The sequence below is a fragment of the Macaca thibetana genome, chromosome 6 (assembly GCF_024542745.1).
Source record: "Macaca thibetana thibetana isolate TM-01 chromosome 6, ASM2454274v1, whole genome shotgun sequence".
Classification (NCBI taxonomy): domain Eukaryota; kingdom Metazoa; phylum Chordata; class Mammalia; order Primates; family Cercopithecidae; genus Macaca; species Macaca thibetana.
Window position 1 is genome coordinate 46,305,627 of NC_065583.1, and position 24,782 is coordinate 46,330,408.

At 46.1% G+C, this 24,782-nt stretch overlaps 2 protein-coding genes across 5 annotated transcripts in view; both read left to right on the top strand.

Annotated features, from left to right (window-relative positions):
• SAR1B (secretion associated Ras related GTPase 1B) overlaps nucleotides 1-24,782 on the top strand; it is a 1,003,791-nt gene that overhangs the window by 237,573 nt on the left and 741,436 nt on the right. The gene's annotated exons all lie outside the window — the stretch shown is intronic.
• The window catches only part of LOC126955997 (core histone macro-H2A.1), a 65,452-nt gene that overhangs the window by 36,450 nt on the left and 4,220 nt on the right, over nucleotides 1-24,782 (top strand). The window contains exons 5-8 of one of the 4 annotated variants that reach the window (XM_050792845.1): nucleotides 2,695-2,805; nucleotides 10,241-10,340; nucleotides 17,251-17,340; nucleotides 19,970-20,144. In XM_050792845.1, coding sequence (XP_050648802.1) covers nucleotides 2,695-2,805; nucleotides 10,241-10,340; nucleotides 17,251-17,340; nucleotides 19,970-20,144 — 476 coding nt within the window. Of the gene's footprint in view, nucleotides 1-2,694; nucleotides 2,806-10,240; nucleotides 10,341-12,368; nucleotides 12,460-17,250; nucleotides 17,341-19,969; nucleotides 20,145-24,782 lie in introns of all 4 variants that reach the window. The other 3 variants (XM_050792847.1, XM_050792846.1, XM_050792848.1) reach the window with 3 other exon arrangements.

Consider the following 24,782-nt stretch of genomic DNA (forward strand, 5'->3'; position numbering starts at 1 on the left):
GTTAAGGAAAAGTAAAATTTTATTGGAAAAGCATCTTGTAATGGGCTGGGTGGATTTTTTTCCCCCTAACTAGTTCAAGTATCCTCAGTTGAATATTACTTATTGTTGAAATGAAACAGGGCTCAGCCTATTTTTATATATTTCTAGATATCTGGAAAATCTTCACTAAAAAAAATTGAAATGGAAACGGTTTTCTTATAGCAACATCATTCAGTCCTCTGAACTCTTTGATATATGCCAACAGTACATAGTGTAATCTCATCAATTTGTTGTAATAAACGTTTTATTTTAGAATAGCATTAGATTTACATAGGGTTACAAAGGTAGTACAGAGAGTTCTCGAATATCCCTCACCCAGTTTCCCCATTGTTAACATCTCACATAACCGTGGTACACATGGTCACAGTGAGGAAATCAATGCTGTTCCATTACTGTTAACTTCACCAGTCTATTTTCTGAAGATCTATCAGCTATTAACTCAATTAGGTATTGCTTCAGTTTTGTTGAAAGCGGGATTAAAAACACCTGACTTGTGAAAGTCTGTTATACCGCCTTTCCTATTCTTGGCTCCTGAAAAGTATACCAAAAAGTGTGTCACCAAGATTTACCGTATAGTTGTTGATTATACCTGTTTCTCTTTCACTCATCAAATGGTAAACACTCAATAGGAAAATCAAAATAGTGATAATTGTAATGTATCTTTGCCAGTACTATATTTCTTGATAAAATGCTTTTTCTCTCATTTATAGTGTAACCTTGGAACTTCAGATTTAGCTCACTAAATATGGGAAAAATGTTTGCCATATAACATAATTGCTAAATCAGCCCTTGTTGTTAAAAGCCGTTAGCAAAATTAGACCTTACTTTTCATTGTAAGTAAAAAATGTTAATATGCTCATATTAATGAATTTGAATCCTAAATAGGCAAATGGATAGGACACAGGCCTTGCCCTGAGTTTATTCAGATTTATTCTTCAGGAAGGCATGGCCATCTGTAATATTTCTCACCCCTTCTTTCTGGATTTCCTCCCACTAGACCCTCCCTCAGGAGTGAAGTACTTTTTGTTAATAATTTGGGGAAGGGAAAGGTGAAGTGTCTAAATGAAAACCGATGTTGTTCTCACTATCCTTACTCTACAATTTATTTTAATGCAGAAAATCTCCAAATTAGCCAGAGTATCAATTTCTTTTTTTTTTTTTTGAGACGGAGTCTGGCTCTGTCGCCCGGGCTGGAGTGCAGTGGCCGGATCTCAGCTCACTGCAAGCTCCGCCCCCCGGGTTTACGCCATTCTCCTGCCTCAGCCTCCCGAGTAGCTGGGACTACAGGCGCCCGCCACCTCGCCTGGCTAGTTTTTTGTATTTTTTAGTAGAGATGGGGTTTCACCGTGTTCGCCAGGATGGTCTCGATCTCCTGACCTAGTGATCCGCCCGTCTCGGCCTCCCAAAGTGCTGGGATTACAGGCTTAAGCCACCGCACCCGGCCAGAGTATCAATTTCTAATACAGGCTTTGTCCTTAATACAAATATGCCAAAAACATGCATCCCTACTCCCACAGTGGTGTGCCATATTAATATTTACTCTGGGAAGTGAGAGGAGGGTAGTTATGAAAGGAGCTCTGGTGTGGAATCTTGACCACAGGTGTAGATCCTTCTTAGGGCAGATCAGTTGTAGGAAAATGTTAGGAAGCAGACGATCGGAAAGCTGGTTTCTTAAACTCTCCATGTCATGTACCTCTCTCAGAAGATCCTTGGGAACTCCAGGGCATATATATTTCAGTCTTAATGATGCTGAGGAAGAAGCTGAAGACCAAGCCAAGAACCATGCCCACTACTGGGTTCAGGGGGTCCCCAGAGAGACAGATGGTTCACCACAGCCACCACATGCATCCTTCTCTAACGCTGGCTTTAATGAAGGAGGGTGGAAGCGAGTCTGACCTTCTGGAGTCAGGAAGGTTGGAGGGTTATAGTCCTTAGTCTGCTTTTTGAGAACTAGTGACCTAGAACAGTTTTTCCTCTTTTTTTTTTTTTTTTTTTTTTTTTTGAGACGGAGTCTCGCTCTGTCGCCCAGGCTGGAGTGCAGTGGCCGGATCTCAGCTCACTGCAAGCTCCGCCTCCTGGGTTCACGCCATTCTCCTGCCTCAGCCTCCCGAGTAGCTGGGACTACAGGCGCCCACAACCGCGCCCGGCTAATTTTTTGTATTTTTAGTAGAGACGGGGTTTCACCGTGGTCTCGATCTCCTGACCTTGTGATCCGCCCGCCTCGGCCTCCCAAAGTGCTGGGATTACAGGCGTGAGCCACCGCGCCCGGCACAGTTTTTCCTCTTAAGCTTTAATAGTATTGCAGACATCTAGAAAGGAAAGACACTTGAAGATCCTTAATTAAGAGACATTTACTTGGTCTGAATTTATGAAAATGGTTCTATTCTAAATGATCACTGTAAAGTGAAGTTTTACCTTTAAGTGACTGTTTTTTTTTTTTTAAGATCATAAAGTGATTAAAATATAACAACACACTCCATAGAACTCTTGTACCTCAAAATGAGTCAGAGCTCCCCCTTGGAGAAATGCTGAGAACTGGTTGTGGTTTAGTTTCCTGTTTCCCCTTGGGTGTTATGGGTGAGGCTTGGGAGCTGCCTCTCTGTTAGGATGCCTGTGTCTGTGTGGCCCACATTCTGACCCTTCCGTCTGTGCAAGAAGAAGCAGGGTGAAGTCAGTAAGGCAGCCAGCGCCGACAGCACAACCGAGGGCACACCTGCCGACGGCTTCACAGTCCTCTCCACCAAGAGCCTCTTCCTCGGCCAGAAGGTAGGCAGATGCGCGGCCTCAGTCTACTCGAGGGACCCAAGGGACAGATGGGCACAGGCCATCTCCACTGGAAGGCTGGGGGGGTCCCGGGGGCCACTCCCAGCCTTGTGGGTAGACAGAGTGCGCCGTGAGCTTTGGGAGTGGCCTCAGAGAGGGCTAAGTGCTGGGGAGGCCACAATGCTGAGGGAGGACCCTGGCAGCTGGGGAAGGGAGACAGTGGTAAAAAAGAAGAGGGCAGGAGGCTCCTGTGGGAGATGGAGACCCTTGGTTAGTCTGGAGGAGGAGCTGCTTCTGTGGGATAAACTGGTCATCAGATAGCACCAGCCAGGGAACTAGGCAGAAGTCAAGCCCTGGTGGTGGAAGGTGAACAATCTAGCCAGTAGCCTGCTTGTCCTGGGGGGCACTAAAGGTAGAGCCTCAGGTCTGATGCAGGCCTCTACAGGGGATTGTTTTCAGACTGTACTGATGGGTGCACTGGGTTTCTTCACTGAACCACCAGATGACTCTTCCAGTTAATTGTTTGTTTGTTTTAACCATGGGCAATATATTTTCAGCCGCCCCAGTGATGCAACTTTGCCAGGACGCCATGGTTTTGTAAAAGATGATTCACTTTTATTGAAAATAAAAATGATGCAAAGGCTTTTAAGACCTGAGAATGAGAGTTAACTAACATTTCTTTATTGACACCAAAAAAGGGGTGGGAAGAAAGAATTAAGATCTTCTTAATTTTTTAATCCTATACTTAAAAAATTAAAGGAATGAATTTGACCTTCCAAGTTAATCTGTGTTTAGTTTGAATGTGGTAACAAACTTGGATCTGAAGCTGCATCATTTTTAAACCCTCACTGTCAATTTCTTTTGCATCACAGTGACACGGTTCCCTCGCTCACGTCATTGCAAGTTCTCCTCCTACCCCCTTCCCTCTTTCTGTCACTAATTGCACTCTCTCTCATGATGCAATTCCTGTGGTGGACTCTGTGTTCCAGAAAATAACCATTACTGTTTACATTTTTAACCATTCTCTGTATTTTGTATGCATTTTTTCAAAAGAAAAAGTAGCACTAGTTGTCATCTTAAGGTCTGGGGCTTTGAAAGTTTTTGTTTAAAATATTTTTCATTCCTTTAAAAATTTTGATTCAGCAGTGAAGACAACTGCCCGGGTCTACTTTCACCCCTGTAATATCCTTGGGTAATGTATTGAAAGTTAATGTGACCCATCCACATTGCTTCCGTTTGAAATACAGAGCAGTTCAGCCCCTGGGGTCACCTTCTACCTCTTTTCCCCACTCTGGCCTTAGGCACTCCCACCCTGGCCTCTCCCCTCCCTGTGTTCTTGCTACCTCCTGCCAGCCACTCCAAAGGCAGCCTCAAATCAGAATTCCTCGTACCTCCCTTGCTGGATGAACTAAAATATTTCCAAAGTAGCAGCAAATATGGCTGTAAAAATGTCCATGCAAAATGCAGATGCCCTTCTTGTTGCTGTGATCTTCTGAAAGAAATGGGATCGCGGCCTCCTCTGGGCTCTGTTTGTGAGCCCTGGAGGGGAGGGGGCAAAGGCCACAGACATCTTGCTGGCTTCTCCCAAGAGCCAGAAACATGTCAGCTCTCAGCAACATAACTCTTCTTTTTCAGATAAACCTGGTCTCAGGGCCAGGTGTCACACGAATAAAAATAAAATACAGTAGAGTAAAATTTGGCTAATACTGACTGTTCCCTACTCAGAGTTGGTAGGATGAGGATACAAACAGCCATAGAAAAGTGATGGTACTCTATAATAAATTGCAAACATATCATTTAATGTTATTTTAAAAAATGGAGAACAAAAGCAGTGAGCTTAACAGTGAAACTAATGTGCTTATCTTGACTTTTGGAGGGAAAATCTGAAAGGAATGGTTAAGCTGGAACCCCCAGTATAAAATAGTCAGCCATAAGAGAAGGGGTTGAATGTAGACCCAGACAGACCACCTAGCCTTCTTTCCCATATCACCCCCTTTTAAGTGGTGAAAACAAAACACCAAGCTACCAAGAAACTGCCCTTCCTGTTGAATGTGCTTGCGACTTTATGACCCAAGATTCACATATCCAGGAAGAGGCACCCAAAGATCTAGTGCTGCAGACACTGCTCAGCAGAATAAACAGCATGTTTCCAAAGTAAAGCAGCATCTTAAGTCTGCCTAAGCACCAGTGTTAGAAACTAGGGTTCCAACTGCCCTTTCTGGAACCCTACACCCCTGCAGCATGAGATGGAGTGAGCGTTGATACATTAGAGCATTATTTTGAAGCATTACTTTCTGGCTTTTTATTGGCTATTACTGTCAGGTGAAAATCATGGCATATAGTGTAAAAAAGCCAAAAATCATGAAACTGACACAGTTTTTACAAAAATCACATTTAAAATATTATAGACATTAACTTTGACTTGGAGTTTAGGAAATGTTTCAAAAGGGGTACTTTAGAATGGTGACTATAGGTACCCTGTGTCCTGTGAATCTCATTTTTCTATCTGTGACATTGAAACCAGTGCTTGAAGATTGCAAGCAAGCTGGGATGGAGAAAGGTGATATTGTGCGTGCTACAGCCCTGTAAGGCATGGTTGCTAAGCTACTTAGGAGGCATGGCCCAGGCTTAGGAGCCTGACCATTGATGTTAATGATGTATTTCACATACTGAAGTCTCAGGAGTCATCACAGCCATTACTCTCTGATTTTGCCCAATGTTCACACAAATTGTTGAATTGTTTTAAAAAGGAAATCAGTGCTGTGAATCTGAGTCAACTAAATGCTTTTGCTTTGTGTTCAGCCAAGATTTGCAGCCTTTTTTCAGAGGTTTTACAGTTTTCAGAAAAAACATTTCTAATGTGTCTAATGTGTCAGTAGTAGTAAATGCTTTAAGTTTCCTTGGTAGAGTCAGTATTATTTGAAGGAGTTGGGAAGGCAGTCTGAGGCTGTGACAAGTCTCCTTACCTCCCAAATGATCAAGATGGCAACCCCAGCTCACAGGCCATTCAAGGCAGGCGTAACGTACCATAGGTTTTCTCCCTTTGATCCACACACCCTTCTCCTGGGGGCTGGAAGAACTGTGAGGAGAAAGGGAGCTCTTGAAGTTGAAGCAACAGTGAGGGAGAAAAACCATTCACCCCTCCCCGCCACTATGGCTGAGGACTGGCTTCTGAGATAGTTTAGGAAACTGACAAAGCCATGAAGGAATGGCTCAGCTATCGGCCATCTGGACATCCAGCAGTGTCTATCCATGTCCTTATCTTTGTGGGGCTCTTTCTAACTGGATACACTAGATTCTGCTGCCAGGTCCAAGGCCTCTGGAGAAATCCAGGCTGGGCATGCATGTGTGCAGGGAGAACCACACAGCATAGCTGTGAGGCCAGGAGCCAGCCCTGCAGTGTGCCCCAGGGAAGACACAGCATTCAGGAGGGTCCTATGGAAGACACTGCCCTTCCCATTCCCCTCATTGAAGTGAACTTTGGGGACAGGAAAATAACTGCACTTTAGGTGGTCAGCACAGGGAAATGAGACCAGCCAGGCTTCCTTCCTTGTCTATTATGAGAGAATGAGACACACCAACATCTGACAGTTGCAGGCTAGATTTAACATACCACTCAGGCACTATCTTTAACAATCACTTTCATTAACTAAAATTGGGTTTCTAATATTTTTTTTAAAAGAACCAAGAAGGAATGTACTATTTCCTGTAGCCAAGTAGGTCAGGTCAGGCAGTCTGCATGTCCATCCAGGCACACTCCTTCCCTGTCATCATCGATAGACCGCCTCCTGTCCTGCCCTAAATGGTGGGGGCCAGCCTCCCATCCAGGCGAGGGCAGCTTGGCTCTGAGCCGCCTCAGATCCAAGCCAGGCCCAGGGCCCAATTTCTGAGCTCTGGCATTTCCATTAACCATGCCTTAAAGGAAAGCGGGCAGGGGCAGTCATTTTATCTGAGTTATATCTGAGGATGTTTGATGTTCAGTTCTAACTCTACATGCCCAGGGGAACCCCAGCACTGGCTTAGGCACTGTGCAGCACTCAGGGTTAGGGGGCCACACCCACTCTTGCCTTCAAAGAGATTATACTCTGATGAGCATATACCATGAGTAAAGAATAAGGGTTTCCACGGACATCCCCACCACAGGGAAGACTCGAGTACTGCTTGTATCAGAAGCTGGCCCAGCAAAGCCAATGAGGTTAGGATCATCAGATCCCGGTGCTGGAAGGGATCTTGAAGGTCCCTTGGCTACGACCCTTTCTGCCCACTGCGCAGCCACGTGGGACCCTCTCCTGCTCTATAACTGGCAGTGCCCTATGGTTACTTTCCTCAGTGGCTAACAGTCTTCATAGCTGCTTTAAATTCTTCATGCTGTGGATTAAAACTTAGTTTTCTATCTTTCCCGATGATGGTACAAAGAAGCAGTCACCTTATTCAAATTCTGAAACCATTAATGATCCTTATTCCTCCCAGAAAATCAGACTAATTTTGGGAATTTTTACAGTTCCCAGAATTCTGATTTCCTAACCCACAAGGACCACTTCTCTGCCATGTACTTCAGATGGACGCACACCCCTCTGGCTGATAAACCCCACTGGATCTGACCCTGGCTGGTGGGAGGGGACCCTGGGGCCTCCTAAGACTAGACCTCCGTCTTGGCTGTATCTCGCTTATTCATTTGTGACTGGACAGTGGGAGCCTGTCCAGAAACATGTGTACCGGTCCATTTGCACCCTATGCTCATGGGCTTTCTTCTGTATAGTGGAGCTACTGTCTTCGTTCATGATCATCTCGCTGTTGGCTTCTGCCCACTGGCCCACCTGCCAAGCTGATTACCCATTTGTCCTTCCAAAGTACTTGAATTAATTTGTCTTCTCCCCTTCCCATTCTCTTCCCCTGATGCACACATCCCAAGCACACACTTTCTAGTCAAGATTGTTTAAAAATACATATTTGTACACATTTTATAGCAACAAAACTTTTGTGGCTCAGCCTTATACCCTAAGGACTTCTGCTGAGCCCCAGTGCATAGCAGAGCATAGTTGGAAAATCACAACTCTAGCCTCATCCACAGATGTGAAGAGTGAAACAGCACTTGGTTGGCAGGAAATCCTCAATGCTGAGTAGTAGTGGCTCCCTGAGGTACTGTAGTCTGTACTTCCAAGAGTGGGGCTGCCTCTGGTCAGACGGGAAGGTAGTGAGTCCAACGGAAGCTGGGAATTCTCCATGAGCTTGAGTTCTGTTCACAACTGTTCCCTTGCTTCAGCAAAGCCAAGTTTCTCCCAGAGAATCCCATTCCCCTAGACAGAGCAGGTGGTTCTCCCCAGGAGAGAGTCAGATACAGGCCAGTGCGAGGGTCTTCCTGGCTAGCTGAAGCACAGCCCGCCAAAATAGCTACTTTTCCAATGAAGCATTTCTGAATATAACACCAGAAGCATCTATACAATTGGAAAAAATTATGTGAATTTTAAGGATTGAACATGTATTGTTTTAAACAAAGGAATTTATAGATGCCTTAAAAGCATACACATCCACATTACACTGAGTAGATCGAGTCTTTTTCTCATTTGCCTGCCTTCCTCACCAACCTGCCTCTTCACACTGTGTGAGGTGTGTTTTGGTGGTGTGTGGTGGGGGGAGTATTGGCTTAATTTGAGTTTTTATAAATAGCAGTTGCTTGGAGTCAAATGCAGAACTAAATAATAGAGTAAAATCCTTGGCCTTGTTCTAAATCCTGAGAGTTCACTTGCCTTACCCTAAGGCCCCCCACTCTGTGCCCACCCACACCCCTCCTCCCCGATGGCAGCAGTCAGGCCCCAGCTCCCATGCTCCTTTCTGTGCCTCTGACCTGGTGCCAGGGCCCTGAGCTGCTGAGAGCTTTGCTTTGTGAGATCACCCCCATGGCTTTCTTCAGCTTCAAGGGTGTGGGTGGCCTCTAAATCACTCTGTAGTGCTAGGAGCAATAACCCAGAAAGTCCACATGAATAAAACTTGGTCCTCTTCTCTGAGTCTTTAACCAAAAATGAAGTCCACTGCCCTGGCCAGAATTCTTCTTTGGCTGTATGACAAAACTTAATTCCACAACTGTTTCCTCCCAGAGGATGACTCTTAGTGTAAGCACATCCCTCTTTGAGAATCTGACTGCTTCTGGCAATCAAAAATGTGGGTTTATATTTCCGATGCTTCTGGAGTGCCAGGTTTTTTGTTTGCTTTTGTTTTCAACAAAATGTTTGGCCTTAGAAATGCAGCAACTTGCTCTGTTGCCAGGAGCTTCCCTCCCAAGTGTCTTGTGCACAGCCCTCTCCTGGGTGAGCTCCTGGACAAAGCCTCATGCCCTGGTAAACCCTGCAGACTGCAGCCACTATTCTGGCCTAGGTCGTAGTCTTGAGCACCAGCTCTGCTGGGGCTACTTAGGCATTGTAGTTGTCTGCAGGTGTTAGGAATTTACGTTACTGAAGCGTGAGCAATGTCATTGTGAGAGCATGTGCAAAAGCAAGCTTTCCTGCAGGTGCTTGTACCTAAAGAAAAGCAAGGGGAATAGTAGGACCCAGAACAGCAGTCCTAGGCCCATTAATTCTCCTTGCCCCTCTGACAGAATTTCAAGCTCGGGATTCCTCAAATACTCAGATGCAGGGTTGCCATTGTAACAGAGTAACAGTGGCTGGGGTACACCCATTCAGTGGCTCTTCAGAAAGAACAAATTCATTGGTTGGATATAACACTTAAGGAAAATGCTCAATAAGCCACCCATTGAGTCTCAGAGCAACCTGACCAACAAGGTGAAAACCATTTAAAAGACACATTGTCTTGCTGGAGAACTTTCCTCCCCTGGGTTTCACCAGGGAACTTCAGCATTACATGACTAATGAACACGTAAATTAGATGTTACTAAGCAACAGACTGTTCTCACTTCTTGCCACCCTGAGCAGGGCAGGGAAGCCAGCCAGCAGTCACAGTGATGGGGACAGCCTTAAGGACCCATAGTCACTTGGAAGACAATGGCAGAGCCCTTAGGGGTTTGCCCAAGCCAGGTAGGATGTTAGCACCAGCCCAGCACTCAAGGATGAGGACAGTCACACCAGCTCCCACCCTCAGCAATGAGTACTCATTCTAGGTCCTGATAGCTGCCTTACTTTGGCCCCCAGATCACAAGTCCCTTTAAAGGAAAGTTGATCTCCTCGTCGAATGTGGCTTGTGCTTCCTTTTGCCCCAGGCATCACCCACATGCTCTGAACATTCATTCTAGTTTGCTTGCTCCCGCATCCCGAGCAGCATTTGAGTCTTATGTTTGAAATGGGTTCATTTGAGCCAGCAACTCCCTGCTTCCCTTTTGTGCCTCGTGCACTTGGAGTGTCCACTGCCCTTTACCTGTATCCCAAGGCTCCTTCTCTGAGACTTCCCAGCTCTCCTGTTATTTCCCACCTCATGCTTTTCTTTGCAGCTGAACCTTATTCACAGTGAAATCAGTAATTTAGCCGGCTTTGAGGTGGAGGCCATAATCAATCCTACCAATGCTGACATTGACCTTAAAGATGACCTAGGTAATTGGGGATGGGGTTCGGCACCACCAGCTGTCAGATGAAAAGTTATGGAACCCAGAATTTAGGCGTTTCATCTTCCCAGACTTTACAGTGGTCAAGCCAAATTTCCAAATCCAAGATTGATATTTGAGTGTAGACACTGAATATCGACTTACTCCAGGCCATTCCAAGTGTAAACGGTCTGTTTTATTAAGTGTGATTGGCTATTCTCTCCTCAGTTGCAAATATATTGCCATCTGAATTCTCTTCCATAATGATCAAACTGACTGCTGGTTACTTGGGGAGGGATTTTTAAACGTGTTGGTTTTTGTTTGTTTTTTTTGTTTTTACTTTAGAACTGAAAAATCTCAGGTAACTACAAAATGATAGTTTCTCCATTTAAACCTTAATTAGAAATGACAAAGCTTGAAAGAGAAGACAAGCCACATCAGTATGCTATTAAGCTGTCTTTAACCCACAATTTACTACCATCACTTCAACTTTTTTTTAGAACTGAAAACAGTATATGACTGAATGCCACCTTCATGAATTATTTGACTAGAGGATGGTATTAAACAGAAGGGCAATATCTCCAAGCGAGTTCTTACAGAGGAAAACTGCCCCAGAGCCATGGTGTCTCCCTGTTCAAGACGGTGGATGGTACAGGGCAGGCTGAGAGGTGCACCTTAAGTGTCCTGCCTCTATGGCTTTATCTTTGCATATGTGGCAGTGTCAGCTCAATGGCACGACAGGGCTCCTCTGCTGCTCTTCGAAGTAGAGGCTTGCCAGGGGAAATAGGCACACAGATGTAGCCTCCTTCCTAACCCTCAAGTGCAATCTATTTTGTATCCCTTGAGCTCTCAGCTTCCGCTGTTTTTGTCAGATAGCAGACTTCCTTACTGGGAGATACACTCATTCCGTGAGCCCAGGCCTGACCCACACGAACTGGGTGTAACAGTGGGCTGAAAACATGAGGACTGGACTCAAGAGTGTCCAGGTTGAACTTCTTTTCCAACTGCCTTATACAGATACTCAAAAAACAAAACAAAACAAAAAACCACAAGCTAGAAAAAGCAAGGATTCTATCCAAAGCACATTTTATACTAAAATACAAAGGCCAGGTGCAGTGGCTCACACCTGTAACTCCAGCATTTTTGGAGACTGAGGCAGGAGGATTGAGTGAGGCCAGGAGTTGGAGGCCAACCTGGGTAAGATAGACCTCATCTCTACAAAAAGTCAAAAACTTAGCTGGGCTTGGTGATACGTGCCTGTAGTCTCAGCTACTCGCTCGGGAGGCTGAGGCAGGAGGATTGCTTAGGCCCAGGAGTTCGAAGCTGCAGTGACCTATGATTGTGCCACTGCACTCCAGCCTGGGCAACAGCAAGACCCTGTCTGTAAAAAAACAACAAAAAAATTAAACTGTAAATATAAGACACGCTAGAGTAAGAGATGGGCCTGGAAAAATATTGATAGAGATCAGCCCATATGTTGAGGGGAAAAAATAAAGGCAATCCTCTACATATATCAATACTGTTTTCTGGGTTTTCAAGAGAAATCCCTTGAAGGTAGACAAAATGGTAAATGTCACAAGAATAAAAATCAAAGCCTGCAAGTTGACTGCTGCAGACAGAATGGAGAAACTTGTTGTTTTGGTTGGCCTGATGGTCCACTTTTTTTTTTTTTTTTTTAAACAGATGCCATGTTTTAGTAGCCTTCTCAGTGGGATGCCAACTTTATAGGCTTTTGCGAAGTGAAACGGGGCATTCATTTTATTTCTTTTAACCTTTGGAAATGATCTCATGTGTGTGTTTCTCTTTTTTTGGACTTGTCATTCAAATGTTTAATTTAAACATGTCACATTTGATATTCCTCCTCCTCCTGTCCTCACCCCCATCCACATGTGCGCACACTGCGTGGACTGATTGCCCCTTGGGCTCATATGTTGGAATCGACCAGGTAGGCCAGCCCTGCCATTGGGGCGTTAGTAAATGTGCCTGTGCGTGGGTCTCGGTCCAACACAGTTGATATACATTTGTTTACCTGTTATAGTTGCAAGTTGTACAGGCTGACATTGCCTCGATCGACAGTGATGCTGTCGTTCACCCGACAAACACTGACTTCTACATCGGTGGTGAAGTAGGTAATGCCTAGCCGGGTGCTGCCGAGTGTGTGTGTGCATGGTCAGTCGGCCGCTGCAGACAGCTTGATCCTTTGACAGCTATGCAGGGCTGCATTCATTTCACACTTCCAGCTGTCCTGACCTTCCCAAGGTCTCCTGTCCCTGGGTTGTGAACCTGAGTGATAAAGCTAGCTGTCAGCCAGGATGTGATGCATCCTGGCTGATGCAGCTCAGAAATGGACATTTCTGGTTTGAAAACTGGTTCAGCAGAATCATTTCTTCACCTGCCCCACAAGGCACAGCTTTGTTGGAGACTGGGTTCACAGATGATTTCAGCTGCAGGAACAATACAGTCACATGGACCGAGTGGCATCCAAGACCACCTCCATGCACTCTGAAGAGCAGACAAACATAGATGCCTGTGCACAGGTCACCACCCCCACCCCCGCAACCCCTGCCAATCTGTCTCCATGTCAGAAGCACGCTTGTTCCTGAAAATGGCCTTAAAGCCTCAGGTGCACAAGGAGGACCCTTTCCAAATGCTTGCCCACACTTAGGGTTCTCAGACTTCAGGTGCATGAAAATCACCTCAATCTGACATGGTATCCTTAGACTACTCATAAGAAACATCATCCTAGACCCAGAAAGCACCTTCCTTTCCCCTGGCAGCTGATAAGGCATTGTAGGTTGATTCCTGCTGTGCTAAATAGCTGAGGGTGGCCAAGACAGAGGGCACTTGAGATGCCATATCCCGAGGCTGCAGATTCCTGGCAGGAGAATCAAACAGTATCCTGCTTTAAGAACACACTGAGGGGCCTGTCTGAGGAGGCGGCACCCACGTGTGATAGAAAAAAGCACAGCTTTGGAGCTAGGTGGAAGGAACTGGAGTCCTACTGTCACCATTTACTGATCATGGGGCCTGGGCAAGTCACTTCACTCCTCAGTGCTTCAGGTGCCCTATCTATAAAGTAATGGTAATGATGGGAATTACATTAAATGTAAGCAAAGCACCTTGTTTTGTAAAGCCTGGCTCATGATTGGTGCCTGCTGTAAGGTATCACTCATGTGTATATATGATTTTTATAGTAGATGTGCTGGTCCTGAGAGCAGCACTCTGAGTGTGGATTCAAATACCAGCTTCCAAAGTGAATGGTTACATTTCCAGTCAGCAGACAGTGAAGTCATCTGGAAGGATGAGGAGATCGGGATTTTCACAAGGGTCCTGGATGCTAGATGTGCAGTAGCTCACAATCTCTGGCTGCCCGGCTCTGCTTGGCATCACTAGCAAAGACTGCTAGTTCAGTCTTCCCCAGCCACTGCAATTTGGACTAACCACTCTCCTGGGTATTTTGGATTTTGGACATGGATGGAAAGACAAACTGGATGGAAAGTCAGAATTTGCCAAGTCTGCCAGGCCAAAATGAAATGGGGCTGTAGGCAATTAAACTCCCCTTTCACAAGACTTTGGAGGAGTTAAAGAGCTCCAAAGTCAGGCAGCTTAAGAGAAAGATGCTTCCTTTTTTAACCAAATGAACATTTGATGGGAGGGAAGTGCTTATTTAGAGAAAAATAAATAACTAAGGGCTTGTCTTTGTCATAGCTGGGAGTTACTAAGGCCTGGCTTCATCCTGCCATCCAGGACATTTGGTGAAATGGGAATTATGCAACTTCCTAGGCAAAAGTATCTTACCCAGGTCCAGGGAGAAGAGAAAGTTGACCTACCTGCTGCAGGCTGAGGAAGGCCGTGCCCAGCAGGATTAGCCATGCCAGGAAGCAGAGTTGCAGCTTTGAGACAGGGCTGAAGCCTTGGGGGAATAACAGGCAGACCCAACTGTGCCACCCAGCAGAGCCCAGTCCTTCCTGAATTGTGACTGGAATAGATCTCTTTGGAATAAGGATTGTGCTAATGCTTTTCCTCTGACATGTTTGCCTACAACCCATTGATAAGCACAGGGTGGGGAATTATTAGCTTCCAAGCCACAGGAGCAACCTGGGTCCAAAAGCTTGCCCAGGACCCTGGCACACATCACTCACCGACAGTGTCACACCTGCAGAAATCTTCAGCAGCTTCAGACATCCCAACTGGCCAAGGCAGAAAGACTGCCAGATCAGAACCCAGTCTTCCAAAGCCCCGCAGGGCTTTTTCTGCCCAGCGGACCAGTCCAAACCAGTACTGACCCCAGATATCTTTTACAATGCCAATGCTAAACCAGATTCCTACATGGCCTCAATTGGTTCCAGCTCCCACCTTGATGTGTGAGAGGAGAAAAGAGGAAGCTAGTAATCACTCCATTTCTCATATTTGGTGTGAAGTCCCGAGACTGCTGGAAGAAGGAATCCGAGTGCAGGAATGCTTAGCCCCAGTGATTAACTTTTACCCATCAAAAGTTCTTTCTAACAGTGAAATAGACCACAGGCCTAGCCTGACATTTGTCCAAGCCTAAATTTTCGCTTAGGCTGTTTTGAACACTGATACTTATGCCTGCTTTCTAAGCATGAAATAATGTTCTTGTTCTCATGGGAGTAACACATGTTTATGCTTGGGGGCAAATAAGCCAATTGCTTTATGATTAACCCTGGAGTTAAGCCTCAAAAGCAAGAGTCTTACAATAAGAGTGTTGACAATATGGTTGAAAATGGGCCTGTTTCTTGTTAAAAAGTACACGTGTGTCTACATGAACATGTGCATACATATGTGTGTGTAGGAGTCAAGTCCTGACTGGGTTGATTGCCTGCAATCTAGGGTTCAGTTTTTAAGTTTGGGAAATGCATTTAAGTGTATTTTAACTTGGAAATTTCACTTTTAATTAAAGCAATATTTATAAGTAAAATTTTTAAACACTCTTCCTAAGATAAAATACCTTTAATTATAAATCAGCCCATTTTCTTAAATATTTTAGAAAGGAGTTGGTAATCATGATAAAGTAAAAACGATATTTTACCTTTCAAATTTCTCAGTTCTCACCAAAGAGTTAAATTTAATAAAGAATGAGAACCCTAACTAGTCCAGCCTCCAGTGTTTTTGTTGCCCTGCCTCAAGCTGGAGAATGGGTTTAAGCGTGAAGGCTAGACTGGGCCCCGGGGCAGCAGTGTGTGGAATCCAGCTGGTTCTGGCTCCAGATTCCTTTTTCTCAGCTGCAGGGATAGTTTAGGTGAACCTGTATTGGGGTCTCACTTGCCTGGGTTGCATCCACTTTGTGGTGGTGGAGTTGGGCTCTAAGCCCCCAGCCTGCTTCCTCCAGTGCATGGTCCATTCAGCTGCCACCTCTGATGCTGACTTTACTAGAAACATGCAGCAGCAACAGGTGTGACATTCTCACTCTGCCATTTAAAGTCTGTGCTGCTTTTCAGGACAGGTAAAGGCAGGAGGGCAGTCTGAGATCATGAAGAGTAACACAAAATCCTACCTCAAGGATGCTAAGTTTGTACCACCCTCTCTCAGACACAGCTGTGAGCTCCCCTGGGCTGTGGCTGCTGGTCATATTTATCTGTACACCCCAGGTTTCCTACAGCGGGTGGGTACAGGCCCAGTCCTAGCCATTAGCCCTGGTTTGTATTTGGGACAAGGCCCAAGTTGTTTCCTCTTCTTCCCAGACACCTCCTGGGGTTAGTTCACCCCTGCAGAATAAACATTCAAAGGAGGCAAGTTTCACTAAGATAATTAGCCCTAATCATCGCAGGGTGACTCCAAAGAGAATTTGGGCTGGTGCATTCCGATATACCTTGACCGTCCCGTACCAGAACTGTGCCAGGTGCACCTGGAATTTTCCAAGACAAATGTGAATCTTAAGGGGAGTATTTTGTCCTCCTGTGAGGAAAAGTACTTTAAAATGTGCAAAACTGAGGAATCAGAGCTTAAGGAAGACTCAGACCCCATTTTAGCCAAACTTGAAAGGCTGATCTTATTGCTAACTTTGATTGCCACTTGCTATCCCACATGAGTATCAACTCAGAGTTCTCATAGGTGTTGGTGATCTTGTTTGGGAACTTGGTTTTCACAGCAGAAATTAATTACTTAGCAAGTGCCCTAATTGAAGAAAATACATTGCTCCCAACCTCCATTGGCTTTTATTAAAGAATCTGGTCCTGAGCAGTTAGACATCCTCCTTTCCAAGCTTTTTATAGCATACAGATTAATCTTTAAGCTCTGCTTCTGATGTTGCCCTTCTTTACTGAAAACAATTCTGAATCATTAGTGTAATTAAGAAAATACCGTCTGAGGCCATTTTTATTTTGTATTTGCATATGAGACCAAAGCTGCAAAACAGGAACTAAGCATGGTAATAATGCTGGTCCAAAAAGGTGGCCAAGTATGAACACTTCCTTCTAGGCCTACTGCCAGGAGGAGAGCTGGCCTCTCGATGGGAGCATTGTATGCTGCTGAAACCTCCTTACTTGGGGGTTCTCCCCAGAGACAGAGAAGAAAACCCAAGGCAGGCATTAGTCTTGGAAACCAGTACCAGCTGGTATCTCATGCCAGTGAAAAGCATCCAGGACAAGCATGTCTGCAAAAAAAAAAACAAGCATCTCCTGTCTCTTTCACATCTCTGTCACATCCGTGATCACCCTGAGTCAGACCCAAATAAGGGGCAGCAGAGACAGCCAGATGAAGCAGCAATGTGAAGGTAGTAACTGGTGATGACAAGCCCTTCTCAATTTTACTTTACTAACTCAGCCAAGGCTTAGTTCCTGTTTTGCAGCCTGATGGAAATTTAATAGATCATTTGAAGTATGTAATCACCTGACATGCTAAGTGTCTGTGTGTGCCAGAGACACAGAATGGCAACCTGACCCCACCCTGTCCTTGTCTAGGAAACACGCTGGAGAAGAAAGGTGGCAAGGAGTTTGTGGAAGCTGTCCTGGAACTCCGGAAAAAGAACGGGCCCTTGGAAGTAGCTGGAGGTGAGGTGTGAAAGCCACCGTGCTTATTTGGTTGTGGCACATGCAGTATTAGGAAAACCATTTTGTGAGATGGCTTAGAATTTAGAGGTGCATGGCAATATAGCCGCATCTTCAAGACGGAGGCCAAGGACAGCCTGTAGCTTTGTAACTTAGAGTTTCATCACATGCAGGTTGTCTGGGAAAATCACCTTTGAATTTTTTTATTACTTAAAATAGCTCCTATATGTTTGATGTCTAGATCTCAAATTTTAAGAAATTATAGGAGCTGAGTTTGGTACATCTAAGAGCTGAGAGGGAGTGATACTGAGCCATTTGCAAAACTGCTGGTGAGAGATGCTAATTAAAAATCTTCAGCCATCCATGTTTGTAATAGGAAACGTATAAATACACATTTCTCATTTGCCAGTTACACCTTCCCTGGTATAAGGGGAAGAAAACAACTTGGCATCTGATGTGGGGAGAATTATTGCTAAGACCTGGAGGCAGGGTACTTCTTACTGCTTCAGGCCTGAATTTAGGTGGTCATTTGGGGTATACAGGACAGAGGACCTCCTGAGGACCTGAGAGTTGAGTCAGTGGGGAGGCCCGGCTCCACCACCAACTGTGTGAGGACAGATCACCCATTTCCTCACGTTGGGCTCTGGTTTTCTCTTCTTACTACCCAATTCCAATGCCTATCCTGTCTTTTAAATCCTCCGTTTTAAAAATGAATCTTAACTAAAGTTGGACATTGATAATTTTCGCATAAGCTCTCTCTTGGAGGGTCCACCAGGCCTTGCCCCTCTATTCCTAGTGACAAATGACACCCCTTTCAGGCTAGTCTCAGGATCCAGAAGGATTCCCTTTGCTGATCTGTGCCTTTGACCTCTGCTCTGCCACTTCTGTTTTGCCTGCAAGGGGCATGACATACAGGGCACTAATTATAAAGTTCTTCCAGGCAGTACCACCAAAGTCCCACACTGTACAAGGGAAGGCATACACAGTTTTAACTACCTAGCCAGGGGCAGCTGGCCTTTCGCCAGTCCCTTTAAAACACCTGTTTGACCAGCCTGTGGGTCTCTTCCCATCAGGGTTCCAGCTTGAGTACTGCTGGTAGCCCTTGGCACAAGGCCTGGTAGGAGGCAGCCTGGTGCTGCCATGTACCAAACTCTGTGGGAAACCTCAGCCACAGCAGATGCAAACCCATTAGGTGTAGCATGGTTCAAGATACTTTTGCTTGTTTCAATAACACTTTTGTTTTTGATTTTAAAGCTACTTTAGAAACTGCTTTAAAATAATTTTGAAAGTATAAAGAGGCAAATAAAACATATTCCTGTTCCACCGTGCAAAGATAGTCACTGTTAATGTTTCTTTCCAGTCCTTTTCTATGCGTAGTTTAGCCATGACTTCTCATGGGGATAAACCCACTGGTTTAATTCAATGCCGTAATGTCAGGTTTTTGTAGGTCAGCCTAGAGTTCTCAAGCCCAATCACAAAGCAGAGCCAGGACTCAAATTCATGCCCTGTGACTGAGCTGTTTCTACTGTACCATGAGACACTACCCACAAATCGCTCCTTCTCCAGTATCTACCACACGACCATAACAACACATACCCCTTGTAAAGATATTCCATTAAAAAAAAAAAAAAAAATGGGTTTCAGAAATACGCAACCAAATACAAAAAGTTTGGATGTTTTACTTTAGCAGTGGTATGGAGACTCTAATGTGCTCCTGTATAGAAGCATAGCATGCAGCACCCCCTAAACCCAGTGCCCCCAAAACCTTTGCAGAGCATCTATGGACGGGGATTCTGGAACATGCTGTGGGAGACATGGTACTTTGCAGTTTGTGGCAGACCCCAGGCCTGTGTCCTTAGATCTGGCAAGGGAAAGGCAAGTCTTTTTGGTGGAGATGTATAGCTGGAAAGGGGCCCCTCTTCTCTTCTAGGAAAAGAAAAAACAGTTCCTTAAAAACTAAGCTAATTCTGCCACAAACAGGATCAGTTATTCACACAGTGAGGCCATCTTCAGCAGGGAGAAGACAATGGCAGCGGAGATGCTGGTCAGTTTGCTTAGCAGATCATTTAAAGCAGTTGCTTTCCTGGTAGCTTTGTCCTGAATTGGGTCTGGGAGATTTAGAGAATACATCATAGTAGAGACAAATACATCATATTGGTGTGCAAGTCGATAATTAGCACACCAGTCGACTTAAAGAAGAAGGGTTGGAAACCCAAAACAATTATTTTAAGGCTGCAGATGTTCTGACATGTTTAGTTGAGTTTGTGTTCAGTTGAGTTAGATGGGTAAGGCTCTGCCTCTGGGAGAACTGTGTAAGCTTTCTGAGAGTGGAGAAAGGCTTACTACGAACTTGGTCAAAATTCCTGGTGGTGACATATTGTAATGCCAACTTTCCAAGGGTGTGGCTTGGCTTGGCTCCCCTCTTCAAGTGAAAAGACTAAATGATGAGCAGTTCTCGGCTCGAGCTCACGTTGGAATCACAACGCAGCAGACAGCTGTGGAACTCCTCAGACACAGGCCATTGGAGGGCCCAGGAAGATGTATGGTGGCAGGGGAGTGGGTCTGTGTTTGGCATCTTGTGCTTTGTAGTGAACCAGAGCTCACTATTTCTGTTTCATCCCCCCACCACTAGCTGCCGTAAGCGCAGGTCACGGCCTGCCTGCCAAGTTTGTGATCCACTGTAATAGTCCAGTCTGGGGTGCAGACAAATGTGAAGAACTTCTGGAAAAGACAGTGAAAAACTGCTTGGCCCTGGCTGATGATAAGAAGCTGAAATCCATTGCATTTCCATCCATCGGCAGCGGCAGGTAGGGGCATATGCTTGTTACATATCAGTCATGGGTGTGTCTCTCTGCGCACACATCGCCCATAATTGTGGTGCTGTCACTCTGTGCAAGGCCCGCGGAGGCTGCCTTAACCAAGGAGACCAGAAGCACGACATAGGGAAGAATGCAGACATTAAATGATGGTGAGGGACAATCAGAGAGATCCAAATCCCAAGGATGATATAAAACTTCAGTTTTGATAGCAAATGTCATCACAGAAGGGGACCCCAGGGTGTACTGGGACCACAGAAATGGCGCCTCAGAGAGCAAGTTTTGAAGGGCACAGTGACTTAGATGGGTGGAGAAGATCTGGAGGTATGAATAACAGGGATACAAATGAACAGCTTGGCTGTCTCAGAATAAGTCTATAGCTGTGTTACAGTCTGCCACCCAAACCACAGTATTCTTTGGATAAAGCCCTCTACCCCTTTCCTTTCTACTCACAAGCATCTTCCACCTCCTGAGAACCTGTGTCTCTACATGACTCACTGTCTTACTGCCCTAGGTAACCCTGCTGGTCTGCTAATGAGGTAATGGGACCTGGTGGAATGGAATGGGGAATTACGTGAGATTTTAAACAGGGCTGGGCCCTACTCCACTTCCTGTCCCAGAAAATCCCCAGGTAGACTCACCAAGGTCTTCACCAGCAATACAACTGCCCCTAAGACATACACATACCCAGAGGACCACCATGGGAGAAGCCTAGTTTTTCGACAGCTGATGATGCAGGTACGGCTCAGGGCAACCCCCTCAGTACCTCCCTGGTTGTACACCCCAAAGATGTCAGCAAATAACCTATCAGGTTCCTGCCTGTTGGAGCAGCACTGCACTCTGGCTTAGGGGTCAGGCCTGGAGTTGCGTCCTGGCTTGGCCACTAACCAGGTGAGTGATGACATGTAAATTAATCCTTTTCTGAGAAGTTGGCATAATAATCCCCCCATGCAGTGTCTCAGGGTTGCTCTAGAAATTAAAGGAGCTCTTAGAAGGCAGAGTGCTTTCAGAAGTGTGTCCCATGATGCAGACATGAGGACCTGTCAGGGCAGAGCCACCTCTGAGATTGTGTCCCACTGCCCATCACTATTGTCCTCCCTACCAAGGGTCTAAGTCCAAGGCCTCTGGAAGGCTCAAGGTCTGCATTGGGCACTGAAGCAAAAAGAAACTGGCCTTTAGAGGCTGCAGCTGTTAACAACTTGCGCCCAAGAGGAGCCATAACCTGGGGTTCTGTGTTGGCAGATGGCTCACTTTGGACAGAGTACCTGCCACTGCTCCTGGGGCTTCCCTTCCCAGCTTGTGAGCCTTCTGGGGTCTCTGCCCATCAGCCCCTCCCAGCACCCAAGGAAGGCAGGGCTGTGTAGCACCAACTGCCTGTGACCCTGCAGGCTGTCCTTTCCTTCTGGGCGAGCCTGAGCAACGGTCCTCAGAACCATGTCATGAACTGATAGAAAGCTGCTCTCTCAAACACTTTCCTTCCAAACTTTCAAGAGGATAGAGAGTACATTTTGCCATTTTCCGCTTAGGCAGGCCTCGTGATTTTGCCTCCTGCATGCTGCCATTACTGAGGTCCCACACCTCAAGTACTGGTGGCAGAACTAGTACGGGGTGGGCTTCCTGTCACTTGACATTCTGCCTAGCAAAAGACCCTGTCCACAGGCAGATGGGCACTGCCACCATTCCCCAGGGCTTTCTGTGGCCAAGGCCATGTGTGACTGGAAGGGCCCACCAGTACCAGGCTCTGGGGGAAAGATCTCCGGTTGCGCCTGAACCTTCTCTGGAGCCTCTATCACTGCCTGCCACCCATTGCTGCCCCCACTTCTCCCAGTCAAGGGAAAAACAGAAGAATGAGCATTTCCTCAGCAGCCCCTCACCAGTCGGTGAGCTCTGGGCAGGCTTGCCTCCCCGTTCCCTGGCCTTGCATCTCTGGGCTGTCTGGTCCTGGAGCTGTGAGTAAGGCCCCTCAGCTCTCCTGTCCTGTGTGACCTTTGGTTAAATGAATCAACCTCTCTGCTCTGGTCTGCCTTATCAGCAAGTGAGACTGTAGGGACTGCCCTTCCTCACAGATGGTTCTGAGTCTCAGTTAATTAGTGCTTCGGATGTACTTTGATCTGCTCTGATGAAAGGTGCTTCTGAAGAGGGAGGCAATAGGAAACTTTATTGGAGGTAATAATTTCACACCCTTTCATATGGGTATTGAGAAATTTTTAATTGAAGCATAAAAGTAATTCTCATAAAAGAGCATCTGTTATTACAAACTTATTTACATTTTTCATGGAGTAAAAAGTAGGAATAAAAATAATCAATTGAAAGCTTTAAGGGGGGAAATGCCCAAGGCAGCACATGTGTACAGCTACCCAGGCCACATCTGCCAGGCAGACCTCACCCCACAGAGCTGTGTAAACAGCTGCCCTCTCTTTCATGAGTAAAAAAATGGGATTACACCAGAGCCGGCCAGTAAATCACAGTGGGTTTTAGGACGGGAAATAAAACAGCTTGTTTGTTGCATCCAGTGTCTCTGGCATGAAAGTAATGTTGGGATTAAAACAGTATAAATGTAAGCATGTTGGGAAAGAGCCGTTGGTAAAGGATCACTCTCTTAGCTGAGGCCCAGCGACACAGCCTAATGTGGAAGATGACCACAACCACACCTGTGTGATGGCTCCATCTAGCCTGTCGGCCTTGCTGGGGGCAAGGAGGCCCTGGCATCTGGACATCCTGTCCTCAGTCATTCTGGTCATGATATTTATGGATACCCCTACTCCCTCAGCTCTGTTTCACATTAGGGGTGACCCCTCTCCAGAGGGGTAGTACATAGAGAATACTAGTTTGGGGCTTTGATTAAACTTTCCTTAGATTTATGAGCTTAAAAGGAAAGTGGTTTATTTTTTTCAAGCTACTATTTATGGATATGTGTTGAGCCCCAGGTACTGTGCTAAACCCTTTATCTGCATTATCTCACAGCAACCCTACAAGGTGAGCATTATTATTCCTTTCAAGGGCAAAGAAACTGAAGCATGGAGGGGTTAAGTAACTCATTTGAGGTCAACTTGTACGTGGTAGAGCAAGAATTTGATCGGAAGCCCTTGGCTTCAGAGCTGTTAGGCTCATGGAACCCCTGCCTTCTGTCACCACTGGTCAGCCAGACCCCAGATCCTACCTCCTCTCATCCCACCACAGGGCTGTCCCCTGCCTGTGTACTCTCTTTGCATAAAACACTACCTGGGAACTCCCTGACCTGCCCAAGTATAGCCATCAGCCTCTTTCTCCTCCTAACCACTGGCCTCAGAGGTGAGATAAAAGGACAGAAACTCAAAGGCCTTTGGCCTTTGAATAGGGGAGAATTTTTCATTTACCCAAAGCCTGGGGGCCTCGAGTGAGAGGCCACTTTGGGGCTGCCCAATCCCCTCTCTAGCTGCAGGGGGCACAGCTCAGGGGAGTGGTGGCCCCATCACCATTGCTTCTGAATGTTCTCCTTCCTGTATACCGTTGCTCTCGGCTCAGGATCCTAATGACTTGGATCAAAATGGCCTATGTTTAGGGCAACTTCAAACAACCTGGCAATTACTAAAAAATGGTAAAGGCCTAAGAGCAGCCCACAGCACAGTGCGAGGGGGACCTAATCTTAGCAGAAGAATGTCTATACCCTAAGTGACTGACAGACAAAGAATACCAGAATCCACCTCTACTCCTCCCCAGTCATCAAGGGTAAGCTCCCAGTCTGGCTGCTCCAGAAAATCTCCCTGGACCCCCAGGATACAGCCTCTTCCCCTGTGACTCTGAGGTCCCTAATGAGCTAACCTGGATTTGCTGCATACCTGCCTGGCCCCAGCCCTGGAAACTGAGCTCACTGAAAATAGGCGTGTGTGGTGAAGCCCCACTCAAGAAGAGGGCTGAACAGAACTGGGATGTGCTCCTTGGTGGACCTAGAGTTCCTGCATGTCCAGACAGGACTGTGGGACAGGCATCCAATGTGTACACCCCCAGCTATTACTGAGCAGGCTGACCCAAGAGGGCATCTTGCACTGGCCCTGGGAAACTGAGGTCTAGTACTCTTGGGAAAGGCAAAGGTCATTACACAACTGGAGTGACTTTAGGGAAAGCTCAGATGTCTGTTTTAGTCTGCTCAAGGTCCCAGCCCTATGGTGTAGGAAACACTTGACTCCAGAGGAACTTAAGGAATATTCCATAAACACAACCCACAGGCCAGATCAGGGGCTGAAGAGAGTGGAAACAACACACAGTGCACTCATCTCCTGGGCGGGGCTGATGGTGGCCGCAGCACTGGCAGCCTCATCATCACCACCATTGTCATCATTGCATAGACACCTGAAACACCTAATGTCTAGTGGAGGAAACTAATGTTTAGAGAGGTTAATGCCCTGGCCCACAGCAGCTGGGATTCAAACCCAATTCTGACTCTAGAGTGGAAGCCCTTAGCCCCTCTTGCTCTGCAGCATCTGGTCTGAAAAGAGGGCAGTGCAGCTGTAGGACAGAGTGGCTGTCACAGAGGCCAGGCCAGGCAAGAATGGCTATTCAGAGGGGCCGTGGTTATACAAGTAACAAGTGAACCCAGCTGAGAAGCTAAAGATGCAACACCAGTGGGCATGAGTGCGCCTGAAAGTAGTC